This window comes from Anthonomus grandis, chromosome 22, assembly GCF_022605725.1.
Source record: "Anthonomus grandis grandis chromosome 22, icAntGran1.3, whole genome shotgun sequence".
Classification (NCBI taxonomy): domain Eukaryota; kingdom Metazoa; phylum Arthropoda; class Insecta; order Coleoptera; family Curculionidae; genus Anthonomus; species Anthonomus grandis.
This window is the reverse complement of record NC_065567.1, coordinates 27,500,851-27,514,267: the sequence shown is the minus strand read 5'-3', so window position 1 is coordinate 27,514,267 and position 13,417 is coordinate 27,500,851. Positions and strand designations below refer to the sequence as shown.

The 13,417-nt window shown below is 37.3% G+C and overlaps 2 protein-coding genes across 8 annotated transcripts in view; one reads left to right on the top strand and one right to left on the bottom strand.

The window, feature by feature from the left end:
• LOC126748118 (aryl hydrocarbon receptor nuclear translocator homolog) overlaps nucleotides 1-7,513 on the top strand; it is a 32,440-nt gene extending 24,927 nt beyond the window's left edge. For 2 of the 4 annotated variants that reach the window (XM_050457140.1, XM_050457138.1), the window contains 5 exons: nucleotides 950-1,110; nucleotides 4,129-4,449; nucleotides 4,516-4,710; nucleotides 4,930-5,217; nucleotides 5,634-7,513. In XM_050457140.1, the coding sequence (XP_050313097.1) occupies nucleotides 950-1,110; nucleotides 4,129-4,449; nucleotides 4,516-4,710; nucleotides 4,930-5,217; nucleotides 5,634-6,442 (1,774 nt within the window). In that variant the 3' untranslated portion in view covers nucleotides 6,443-7,513. Of the gene's footprint in view, nucleotides 1-949; nucleotides 1,111-4,128; nucleotides 4,450-4,515; nucleotides 4,711-4,917; nucleotides 5,218-5,633 lie in introns of all 4 variants that reach the window. The other 2 variants (XM_050457139.1, XM_050457137.1) reach the window with 1 other exon arrangement.
• A 592-nt stretch (nucleotides 7,514-8,105) lies between these two features.
• Nucleotides 8,106-13,417, bottom strand: part of LOC126748117 (trithorax group protein osa) — a 30,600-nt gene continuing 25,288 nt past the window's right edge. For 3 of the 4 annotated variants that reach the window (XM_050457133.1, XM_050457134.1, XM_050457136.1), the window contains 5 exons: nucleotides 12,400-12,567; nucleotides 11,718-11,965; nucleotides 11,511-11,652; nucleotides 9,848-11,445; nucleotides 8,106-9,783 (listed from right to left, as the gene is read on the bottom strand). In XM_050457133.1, the coding sequence (XP_050313090.1) occupies nucleotides 9,013-9,783; nucleotides 9,848-11,445; nucleotides 11,511-11,652; nucleotides 11,718-11,965; nucleotides 12,400-12,567 (2,927 nt within the window). In that variant the 3' untranslated portion in view covers nucleotides 8,106-9,012. The remainder of the gene's footprint in view (nucleotides 9,784-9,847; nucleotides 11,446-11,510; nucleotides 11,653-11,717; nucleotides 11,966-12,399; nucleotides 12,568-13,417) is intronic. The other variant, XM_050457135.1, reaches the window with a different exon arrangement.

The window sequence follows — 13,417 nt, the reverse complement described above, 5'->3', positions numbered from 1 at the left end:
AAAAAGATCTTTGCGGTTTTCCTGCCATGTTAGCGTTAAATGATTTGTGAAAACGATTATCCGCTGCAAAAATCTCAAATTAACCAGAAAAATAAGTAAAAACTGGGTAAAAGAAAGATTTCATTAAATTTGTGCAACTAAAGGTATATTTCTATTACCGAATTTCCTGGAAATAAAAATCTGTGACGTAAACCGATTAAAAACTGAACTTTGTTATTATTCCATTAAATTTTACGTGGCCTGTGTATAATTCATCAGCAAGTAACATTACAAGGAATCGTCGAGGCAAGATGGAAAAAAAGACAGTGTAAAAGAACGCCGCTCCGTTGACCCCAGCTAATCGAAGATAAAAGGATTTTAATGAATTAGACATAACACATTGTTCCTGCTCTTTTTTTGGGCCAATTTCGTAGAAAATGACTTGGTAATTTCGAGACGCCCCCGATATTTCGAAACATTTTGTCATGCGGTTTATATGGGATTAAAACAGCATTATCCGATCTCTTTAAGTATTATACACCTCAAAAATAATAACATATTATTATGCACCGAGAATCTGCTCGGTACACATCACTATCCGACAGATCTTTTAACTGTGGGAACGGCCCAAATCTCTCCGTTATTTAAATTTTAAAATAGGCCTCGTATTTCATATTTCAACAGGGCATCCCATGAGAAATAAAGAAAACGTAATAATTTTTATAGCCGCTAACATTAGTTTTATGGTTCATGTAATTGTCGTAATTACATAAAAGAAAACTGTATGGGTATTTAGATATTCAACGTGTAATGAACATTTATTTATTGCAAATTTAAGATAATCAAAACAGAAGTATTAAATGGCAAGAATGGCATTCGCCTCCTGTATAAAATATCACATTATAGTTGCAACCCGTCACATTTGACATAAGAGATATAATGACTGATGGTTTTTTCTTGCGGTTTACAGTAGGGAGAACCATTGCGAAATCGAGAGGAGGAGACGGAACAAGATGACAGCTTACATTACCGAGCTGTCAGACATGGTGCCCACCTGCAGCGCCCTCGCCAGGAAACCTGACAAGCTCACCATCCTGCGGATGGCTGTAGCGCATATGAAAGCTCTTAGAGGTAATTGTTTTCACTTTTCTTATTTTCTACTGGGACAATCATCTAAGTTCAAAGGGTTGGTTATGATACGTGTAATGTGTCAAGACCACTTAAGTGTTATTCAATCATGTTTTAAACCTTAGGATTTCCGTTGAAATATTACTGTCGGTTTGATAAATTATACCCGCCGATTTACAAGAAATATTGCCTAGAAAGCTCAGCAAATCATTTATTAATTAGTTTTTATTGCGGTAATTAATAAATCACCGATAACTTCGTGCGATTGGGCCAAGCCTTGAATTCTCATCACCTCAATTTTTTTTTTTATAAAATTGATTAAATTCATTATTAACTCTAGCCGCGTCTCATTTGTTAGCAGTAACACTTTTTTCGGGTTATAACGGGGTTCAAGGAGTTAAAATAAGCGACTGTCCGGTGCGGACGACCATATATTTTAATATCGAGCAACAAAATTTAATATCGTAGACATTTTTACGATGGAGTAACTGTCCATAACTCTGGCCAGTGCAAACCGAAAAAAGTTTTATGATGCCGTATTCGAAATGTAATTGACATCAACTTTGTAGTTTATGGATCGTTTAATTTTATCAACGGGCATTCAAGGCAAAAATGGCGATAGATGATCGTAAATTATTTGTTTAATTTGTTACTTTTTTAAATGAGTGAATTAAATTAAATCTGTTGGGTTGTCGATAATTTTGTTTGCAAAATTTAAGAGCAACATTATGACGATAATAATGCAACAAATTTTTCATGATTTCACTAAACATTTTTAGTTTAAAATTTAAATTTCTTTCGTTGGCAATAAGTGTTTATATAAATCTGAATTGAGTTTTACTTAGAAAAACAAACACTAATCGAAAATAGTCCGAAAATCGTGGGTTTTAATTGAATCCGTTGTGTTGCTCGAAAATAAAGCAATTTCAAATGCCAGCAATATTTGCATCATAATGCAGTTGTTATTAAAGAAAATTTACAACAGTTCCCGGTAACAATCGATGGAAATCGGAAAGCAAACAAAACGCATTATAGGCACAAATCCCTCAACGTTTACTCGTGTGTTTACCAATTAATTCACCAACTGCGGATTAAGGCAGGATATTTTTATTTTTTAAATTTGTTAATTAAATAATAGGCTTGTAGTTGTAAATGTGGGATTTAATTAGCATACTATATATTTTAAACTTTTATCTATTTATGTAATCGTCTGTAAATATTGTTAATTAGGACAAGATAAAAAAGGAATTTAAGGAAGGCGTAAACTTTACAAGTCATTTCGCGTTACCATCTTCGTAACATTTTTAAAAGCACACACCGGTGGTGTCGTTTTTTTCTCCTTTTTCACCCATACAACGTTATTAAGACGCGATCGTCTTATATTTTGTTCGTTTTTTTTTTTGTATCCGAGCACCGTAGCCCGTCGCGTCGTAGTTTGCCTTTGACTTGAAAACAACAAAAAAAAGCGAAGAAAAAAAATTGGCTTCGGCTGGGATTAAATAATAAGGACATTAATCCTGGTTAGCGGAGAGTAGGAATTCTGTGGCCCATAACTAACGGGCGATAGCATCGCTGTGTAGTGTACAAGTACGAGTAAGTACGACCACAGCCACAGTACGAGCAGCGCGGACCTCCATTACATGATGGTACTGTCTCGTCGCCTCGTCCCTCGTCGTCGGAGGTATCAGAGGTGGCTTTCTTCGGTTTTTTCTGCTGATGTTGATGATCCTCGCTTCTTTTTTTTTTCGCGATCGAAAGAGAGCTTTACCGGTTTCCTACTATATGGTATGCATATTTTACAGATCAATTTTCTAAAAATAATTTGTTGCTTCTAGGGAAACTACCACCTTATGGATCGGTTTACTATGTTCCTAACTATATAAAAAGTAACTTTCCTAGAGTCCGTCCTGTATGCCCCGAAGAATACCAGTAAATCATCTACACGCCATTGTCGTTTTATAAAACGGTGGTCCACTGCTTAAAAGGTTGTAATACCGCCAGGATGGCATTCGTCATTTTTGCCGTCTCCCTTTTTCCTTTTGTTTTTTCCTTGTTGCGCGCTATGGGTGGACGATGCAATGCATACTACATACATTCTATCCGATTTAAATATCTCTATCGCAGGCCACGATCAACGCTCTTCCTAAGATATTCTTAAAAATGCCTACTGGCATTATTCTCTTTTTATTTCATTTGGCTTACAACAACACAGTACATTTCGAGTCTAAAGGTTGCTAAGGATCTAATTTTTTTTTAAAAAGATGAATTATTTCATCCCAACTGCTTGAGTTTAAAAATTTCGCTCGACTGGTAGACGTATACGCGCCTACGTACGTGTATTTTATGGTAGTGCTACTTAAAATCGGTTACTGTATTTTATTGGCTAATAGTGCAAACACACCGATTTAAACTGATGAAGACGGCTAATTAAGTCTATAATGCTATATCATTAAAATGTCCCTGTAAAAATGAACGGTAAAATTATTCTAACAATATAACGTTAAGTTGTACAAAGAGCGATCACTTCATCATTGAATTTTTTATGCATAGTGCGTTTCGCATATCCGATATAGACTTCTAAGAATGTCAGTAAAAAGTTTTATTCAAAATAATGTACCTGTTTGAAATATTAAGTCTTTCGGCGTTGACTAACGTTCGTGTGACAATCTCTTCATAAGAACATAATTAAGCGTTTGGCAAAAGAAAACAGTTTAAAGATAATCGCAATTATTTGTGTTCATGTTTGTTTTTGCGCTTCGTTATGGTTTGCTTCCTAAAACGAGCGGTAACAATAATTAAAATAATAATGCAATGCAGGAATCGTATCGTTATGAGGATTTCTGAATTTATGTGTTTACACGCAAAGTGACTTTAATGCCAGCTAACATAATTCTCGTTTTTTTTACACATGATGAGAATATAGAATTGAAATCTTGATGTTATTAATACGGATTCGTTAAATGTAAATAAAAAACATCGATAATTACTTTTTAAAGTTTTACTAACCATTTTTTTCTTTAGGTACAGGCAACACAAGTACAGATGGCACCTACAAACCTTCCTTCCTGACCGACCAGGAGCTGAAGCACCTGATCCTGGAGGCGGCAGACGGTTTTTTGTTCGTTGTAAGCTGTGATACTGGCCGAGTGATTTACGTATCAGATTCCGTTTCTCCGGTGCTGAATTACACACAAAGCGACTGGTACGGCTCGTGTATTTACGACAACATCCATCCGGAGGACGTGGAAAAGGTTCGGGAACAATTGTCCACTCAAGAACCCCAAAACACTGGCAGAATATTGGATTTAAAAACTGGAACGGTTAAAAAGGAGGGACATCAATGTAAGTTTCATACATTAAACAACCCCTATCTTTTTTGATACTATTGTTAATACCACTCATTTTTAGCATCCATGCGGTTATGTATGGGTTCGCGGAGAGGTTTTATCTGTAGAATGAAAATAGGAAATCTGTCACCGGAAAACATGGGAGTAGGACATCTAAACCGGTTAAAGCAAAGAAACAGCCTAGGGCCAGGCAGGGATGGACAAAATTTCGCGGTAGTTCATTGTACTGGTTACATAAAAAATTGGCCCCCAACAGGTAAGCGACTCACGATTTTTATATGGAAAATTATTTTATGGGCTTCAAATGAAGCCGGAATTACGTAAACTTGTGCTTTTTGTCGACCCTAAATCAGTTTTCATATTAAAATTTATCGTATCAGGTGTCTTAAATTCATATATCGACCTATGATACCTGGTACGATTTTCCCATACCTTACCCCTACTAAATATGTGGAAATATCAGATATGTTCCCAGGTGTTCAAATGGAGAGGCAAACGGAAGAAGATATGCATACAGCGCATTGCTGCCTAGTCGCTATCGGACGATTGCAAGTGACGTCGACACCAAACACTAGTGATCTCTCTGGTTCGAATAGTAACGCGGAGTTTATTTCACGTCACGGAAAAGATGGGAAATTTTCGTTTGTCGATCAGAGGGTCGTGGGACTACTTGGATATACTCCGCAAGAGTTACTTGGCAAAAGCTGTTTCGATTTCTTCCATCACGAAGATCAAACGCATATGAAAGATAGTTTTGAACAAGGTAAAAGTTGAAAATATTTTTAAAGCCATCGTTCTTTAAAATTATATTCTGTACAAATCAGAAAATAGTTTTATTACCTATTTAAATGTTTAAAACAGTCCTGTAGAAATCTGTTGACCCACAAAAGCGCAATAACTGGCTAGCCACCTGTTTTGTTAATTACAACAACATTGTATTCATTTTGCAGTTTTTGTTTCGTTTATGAATAAAAATCTCTAATATGTAAAATTCGATACGTGACTTTACAATGATTTGTTTCAAATGCAAACTATGAAATTTGTTGAAGCCTGATAACGTTTGGGAAAGCGTGTAGCTGTTAAAACTATTTTTTTGTTACATAAGAATACATAGAGAAATAAAGTATGTGTATTATTTTTCGATTACAAGCTTTATCCTCGTATTTTCTTCCTTTTCAGTTCTGAAACTAAAAGGACAAGTGCTTTCAGTTATGTACCGGTTTAGAGCAAAAAACCGGGAATATGTGTGGCTACGGACAAGCGCCTTTTCCTTCCTAAACCCGTTCAATGACGATGTCGAATATATAGTTTGTACAAACACGACGGCGAAATCGTTGCATTCCGGAACAGAAAACAACACTGAAACCGAACAAGTCAGTTACCAGCAACAACCCGGTCTCGACTACAGTCTGCAACGTCGAGAGACCACCGGACTGTACACTCATATGATTCCCACTACCCATCTACAGAGCGAGTATATGCCGATGACATCAACATCTGCGTGCAACGAACGACAAGATGAGAGATTCCCTCGCTTGATGCCAGATCCCCAACAAACCCAGCAACGACCTGCTAGTGGTCAGAATGTCTACAGCAGTTACGAACCGACCCAATCCCCAATTCAATATGGTTCCCCATCACAAACCCCCGCGAGTTCCGGTTCGGCGGTTTTAGCAAGGTTAGGAAAAGATAGTTATCAATATGGCCACAGCCAACCCAGTCCACGTTCTCCCGGTCCCACATACACTCAATTAAGTGGAGGTGGCAGAGCCTCGTCTACAGGAGCACCTGCACCAGCTCCTGCTTCGTATCAATGGGCCGGTTGGCAAGGTGCGCAAACGCCAGAAACAGGCGCTTTGCCAGGCACTGCGGGCGCGCCTGCGCAACCACAACCACATGAGTTATCTGATATGTTGCAGATGTTAGATAGCAGCGGCGCGGCGCCATTTGGCGACTTAGGTACCATGTTTGATACATCGTTTGAGTAAGTCATTTGACATTAATAATATGGTGTTATTTTTGATGGTAAATCGATAATTTAATGAGGTGCGTCCTCTGTAATTTTTCAATCTTGTACGTAAATCACCTTGTACGTAATATTTTAGTGAGAACACCAATCAAAAATGACACCAACTAAAACCTGAAAAAGACAGATGTAAAATATAAATAACTATATCATTACACCTAAGAATTTTAATTTGGACCAGGGAGTACGAGTTTGGTGTCAGTTTTATTTGAAATGTTCGAAAGAGGCATGTTTGTGAGAACTTCGTGGGGATGTCCATAACTTATTCGTTTTCGAATGCGATTTTTTTTCTTATTTTTCATTTGTTCATTAAAATCGCGTTTTTAATAAAAATATCCCCCATAATGCGAATCTGTGTGAATAAAGAGTTTCGTTTGTAACTATTGTGGCGTCCAGAATGTATATCAGTAATGTTATTGGGGTCTGTCAATTTGATTCCTTATTAAATTAGAGTATAATTTAATAAAAACAATATTAAATTGATATTTTTCATTCATGCTAATACAGATTTTAATGTGTTGTGACACTGATTCTAAAATATGTCTTTCATAAGAAGAAATTTGTCAGACCTTTATAATTTAGCTTTACTCTAATTAATGTCAAGTTAGTGATTGTACTCATTTAATTTCTAAGACAAGTGTAAAAAAATTTTATATTTTAGTTTATATATAGATAGTTTATTTTAGTCTACTTTAAAAAAAATTATGTTTAACTCGAGTTTGTAGCAATGGTTTTGGTGTTGTTTTTTTTTTTGCGAGATTTTCGTTTTTGCAAGTGGAGTCAATGATAAAAAATAAATGTTTTTTTTTTTATTTCTTTTGAATGTACGTAATTTTGTATGTCGTTTATATAGGACCGTTTAATGGCAAAACACTTTGATTTGTTGTACAAGATAGCACTTTTAGTGACACCTAAAGTCAGTTAATTTAATTAAAATTTTTTGTTCGAAACTAGATTTTTTAAACATGTTTACAGTTTTCATTATCCAAGAAAAATGGCTGAAGGTTAAGTCAATAAACGGTGTTGAAACGATTATGTATTTAATTCAATGATGTGCCTCCTTTTAACTAATTGATCCTTTTTTTAACCTACTTGATCTTTTACCTACAATCGTATCAGGCAAAGATGTTCGCAATACCTTTGCATTACAGAATTGTCCTTTTGTTTTTGATATAGAGGAACATTTTAAAAATTCACAAAACCAACAAATAAATATTTAGACATATATTTACACTTACTAAAAATCTTTTTATTTTATGTTGTGGTGATATAAACCATTTAAACATTAAAATATTTAACACATCACCTTAAATGAAATTGAGAATTAGCAAAAAATACGTTCCGGCATGAGGGATTTATATAAATTAAAGAGAAAACAGTGTATTCAGCATTTACTTAATTTACATTATGCAATCATACATAAGATGAATATACCTACAGCCAGAAAAATATCACCACATATTTCAAACTACATTTTGAGTTCTAGTTCTTGGACTGCAATATCTAAATTTACAGTCAATCCTTTTTTTCTCAATCTATAACAGATTTAAATGTAACAGCTAAAATGGGATGTATAAAACATTTCTAAATATTCACAGAAAATTAAAACTTGTATAAAAACACCATTTTCGGTACTTCCTTTGTACATTTATTTAATTAAATTCATTATCAGACATGTATAAAGCATTCGCACAGTAATACCAAACATGAAATAAGAAGTGAACGCGCATCATGCGCAGAAAACTTATAAACGGTTACGAAGACTACAGCTCTAATGGAGCTGGGTCAGCTGCAGTTACTAACATACTGTTTTTCTTTTATATCAAATAATAAATAACATAAAATAAGTAACATGGATGTATGTTTAACACTTTCCAGAAAGACATATGTCGCTTAATTTACAAAATGGTACAATTTTAATGGATTGATTACACTAAGTGAATCGATTAGCTATTTTAGAGATGGAGATCTCCTTCTAGTCTTGGTCTCACATTAATGTTTTTCACAAGCACGCCACATACACTCTGTTCTTTTTATAGACCAGAGCTGATCCAAGTAAAGCAGAATTAATTAATCACAAGTTATACATATATATATATTTGTTAACAGAGTGACTTTGAGATTGTTTTAAAACTTTTATGAAACAACTAGACTGCAAACAAATAAACGTGCGGGTGCACAAGAACGTTAATTGTAATTGTTTAAAATCCTTTAAATGTACTCTGTATCATAATTATTGTATGCTTACTATATAATTTTAAACAGCGGTGATATTCAAACAATTAAGACTTTAAAATATCAATTTCATCTAACCTGAACACGCGGTTTATCAGTATCGTAATGGGTTTTAAAACAATCCCAAAACTGATCATAAAAGAAAAACTTGTCTTCAATCTGCTTTACTTACTCCTCAGTCAAAGTCCGGACCAACTCTGGGCTAAATAATGGTAAATTGTCACGTAGATAACGCTATACATAGATTATTCTGTACACCTGCCAGATCGATCAATTTCCTCCCGGTAGTATCTACACTTAGCTACGGGATATCTGATATAGCACTTTGGAAATAAGTAAAGCCACTTGTTGATCTAATATCTGGCTCATAACGAGAGCCAACAGCCTCGACTCCTGTTGCACCATCAACGGTTTGTTATCGACGTGTCGCGCGAGGAACACCAAAGTAGCCGCGGCACGTCTGAGCATGTCCAAACTGGTTCCCATCGAATCTGGGTTGTCCCGGAGTGCGCTAATTCCGCGTTGATTGGCCACCTCCAATGCACTTTGTTCCGCTTGCTCAATAAATGCCACCAAGAGGGAGACGCAGGGCGTCTGCGCCGCGACCACCCTCGCCATGCTGCTGTCTGCTGCCGATAAATAATGCAATAAGTTGATCGAAAACTCTCGGAGCACCTGATCTTCGGATCGGCAAAGGTGTTTGGTAAGTACTACGCATAGCTTTTCTAATCTGGAGAACGGTGGAGTAGCTATCACTAAATCTACATTGCTGGGGGTAACACATAGTTTACACAAAGCTTCCAAGGCGAGCCTCTGTGGTGAGAGTAATGAGGTCGGACCGAGTGAAGGAAACGGATCTTGCGCAGTCGCGGACGGACAAATGGCCCAGTGAAGTAAACCGTCCAATAATGGCCTGGCGACCTCTTCTTCGTAGAGGGACACGTCAATTTGTCCGGATATATTTGAAATGCACACAAGAATGTTCTCGCGGATTTGTGCCAAAAATTCCCACCACCATTCACTTTCACCTTGTAAGCTGCTACATGAATCTGCAAAATCTGCATCCTCCTGAAACAAATTAAAAAAGGAAACAGTAAACTGAATTTATGTACAGTTAAATAGTATAACTCACCTCGCGATCATAATTGCTAGTTTTTTGGGTCCTCGGAGGATGTTCATGATGCAGTAACAATAATTTCCCTACAAGCGCTAAAAAGCTAATACTTTTGGCAAACTCAACCTCATTGCCAGGAATGAATGTAAGACTTCTAAGAATATTGGATATACAAATACATCTCTTGCCCAGATTATCTTGGCTCTCAGTGATGAGATACAAGCTTGCCTCGTCCCTGGAATACGACTCGTCCTCGTAATCGGACAAACGCCTGCGCTTTACACATGACTTCTCGCCTATCCTTTTTGGTTCACTACTAGTCTCCGTACCGTTACTGCACTCACCATTTACACTAAGATTCAGATCTACACTCGAGGACGCCGACTCCTCGCAAGTCAAACTATTGTTCTCACTTGTCGCTACTTCAGTCTTAACCGAGTCCAGTTTCGCGGACGACGTTTCTAACATGAGCACTTTTTCATTCTCTTCCGACGACTCTTTCTTAATTCGAGATATCACGTCACTTAATGTTTTTGTCCTAATACGTTTTTTGTCACTTAATTTAGGCGGTGGTGCCTCTTCGGGGGACGCGGTCGACGGCTGACTTTCGCTCACTTCTTCCACCTCTACCTTCGGCTCACTCTTAATCTTCTTTTTCTTCTTATCTTTCTTCACATCTAACTTCGTATGGAATGGTATTCGTCCAAACTCCGCCTGAAAGTTTGGCAATATATGCTCAGCATCCGTATACCACGGATCTGTAGGGATTTCTGCTAAAGTGTTAGCAATGTTTACTTCGCCACGGGTGTCCCAATCCTTTAAATTATCTTGAACAAAGATATCTTCGGGACGATCGACGAACTTAACCTGGTCACCCCTTCGAGACAACATTGTGTAGTTCGGAGTTTTATTGAGGATGACCGTTTTTACCCCAGCATCTACCGGCTTCACGACACTGCCCAGATCGACCTCCTTTTCCGAATCGTCTTTTCGCTCCTCTCTGGGATAGGGGCCGTCAAACATATCTGACAAATTCCTCTTGAAATGCTCCAGCAACAGATCCAACAATCCCGGCCATTGGTTTAATCCGAAGTATCCCACTGACGAGTCGTCAAACAAAAGAATATTCAACATATCTAAAGCATAAGTGCTCTCGCTTAATATTCCAGATCTCAAGCACATAATTAACCTCCAAGCATCTACACTACCCAAATCGGCCTTGCATATCCTCTTTCTTCTGTACAAAACCGGAGTGACATTTTCAACACTATCAGGCGGAAATGTAATCTCCCTCTTCGGCATCTGATTGTGTCCATATGAATTCCCAACAGGCTGCTGGGGAGAACCCTTAGGAGCACCCCCTTGAGGCATTATAGGTGGAAACGGTTTGCCACCTGGCCTATGTGGTGGTCTAACAGAAGAAGGGGTTTGTCCACTTTGAGGGCTCATTGGCTGCCATTGATTTTGCCCACCCTGTCCACCTTGATAGGGTGGTTGGTTATTTGGCCATGGACCACCAGGTCGTGGATTTTGATTCCATTGCTGAGGCGGTACCTGGTTGTTGCCTGGAGTCCCATACTGAGGTGGTCTGTATTGGTTATTATTTGGCCAACCACCTGGAAATAAATGTAACAATAAGTTAGCTGTACACTAGTAAGTTTAAGACCAGTATTGTACTTACCATACATGGGTTGGGTCCTAGGTTGTCCATATGGAGGATAAGGTTGATCTTTGGCAAAGTCTGGATGTCTTCTGGGAGGCTGTTGACCAGGTGGAGGCATATTTTTGTTTGATGAAGGAGGATAACCGCCGGCCGCAGAGTTCTAAGAAAAATGCCGTTTTACATGTGCCAAAAAATTTTTTTTTGTCAAAAGTTAAGCTTCCTCACCTGATCTGGTCTATAGTAATCTTGATGTCCAGGATAAGCGCCGGAGCTAGTTTGTGTAGCAGAGGGTCCACCTTGTCCTTGGCCTCCATATGGTGGCCTTGGACTAAATCCAGCCGCTGCGCCAGTATTATAACGATTATACGGGTCCTGCGTAGTCTGCGGTTGTCCACTGCTGGGCTGTCCGCTCGGTGGGCCACCCGAAGAATCACCTGTATATGGATAGACTGGTCTTACGCCTGGCGGATAACCTGTTCATATATTTAGCATTCTTAATAACATGCACAAAATAATAAGTAAATTAAAATAAATAGTTACTCAAGCAAACATATTATTAGAACGTTATATGAAAACAAACGACAACAGAACACCACTACTTATATCATTTAAGTTTAATTTCTGCCTTTACGTTGAGACTTAACGTGGAAGATGTATTCGAACTAGATTCACCTCTCTCGCTATACTTTAAATTTATAATATGGACTAAGTATAAAATTCTGTAATATGAAACCTGTGACGTATCAAACAACTATGTAGTAAAATAAAACAATAACGATGAATACTGCGAACAAACCGAGAAAATTATTACCATCTAAAAGCTTTTGTGACCAGTAATATTCTACAAAACCGCTCCCTTAGACACCGTGCAAATAAGTTAACTACTCAAGAAGAAATCTACACGTACCTGTGGGATAAGGAGCATGGGGTCCACCAGGGAATGGACCCCCTCGAGGCGGGGGGCTCGGAGAAACGTCATCGAACGGATTTGAGACACTCACGTTGTCGGAGACCCCACCCGCAGGACTTGGACCCCCTGGAGTTGCATTGTTTAGGTGGTTTGCACCTCCAGAACCTAAAACAAACAAACAAACTTTGGTTATAAGAAATTCAAATTTATTCGGTGTTATCGGCGAAATTCAAGATGATAATTATATAAATTATAATTTTACTAAACTATCGCTTTTAACAAATATTTTGAAGAATCTATGTATAGAAATTCCGACAAAATTCTATGGGTCCTAGGAAATATTGTAAAGATAAACAATAGGTTATTTAAAATGAGAACAAATAAATTATTGATATTAAGAAATTCATGAATAAATCTAGACTGAGATTTAAATTAAGGTCTAAAACACAATGGTGCACTCGTCGTTATTACTTTGCTTGATTATGGCTTCATTTAGTAAATGTTTGGTATGATTTTCAAATTATCAAAATACTGAAATAATGAGTATTAAAGAACTTGATAAATGATAAAAATGAGATAGTGACTTCTATAACATTTAAAGAAATGGTGCTTATACCTTTTCTCCAATAACCATACAATTTATTATTATGTGAATCACTACATACTCCGTACATATTATTTCACTGACAAAAATACTAAACATTATGCGAACCAAATGCCGACTAACAATAATCGGCGGCGACGAACCGAGTATCGAAAATCGCACAGCATGGCAGCTTCATGTGAAAAAAATTTTGTTGTTTACCGTGCAAAAAATTACTCGAATAAGCGACTAAACTGTGCTGTATAGTGTGTCCCCGTTTATACACCGTGTACCAGACCAATAATACACGCATTTCGAATTTGAAAATATCAAAATCCCTTGTACTATTTGCTATGTGATAAATTTAATTAGAGGTGGAAGATGGCGATAAGAAATTTCTATGGTTATCAACCGAACCGAAGTACCGGGTGA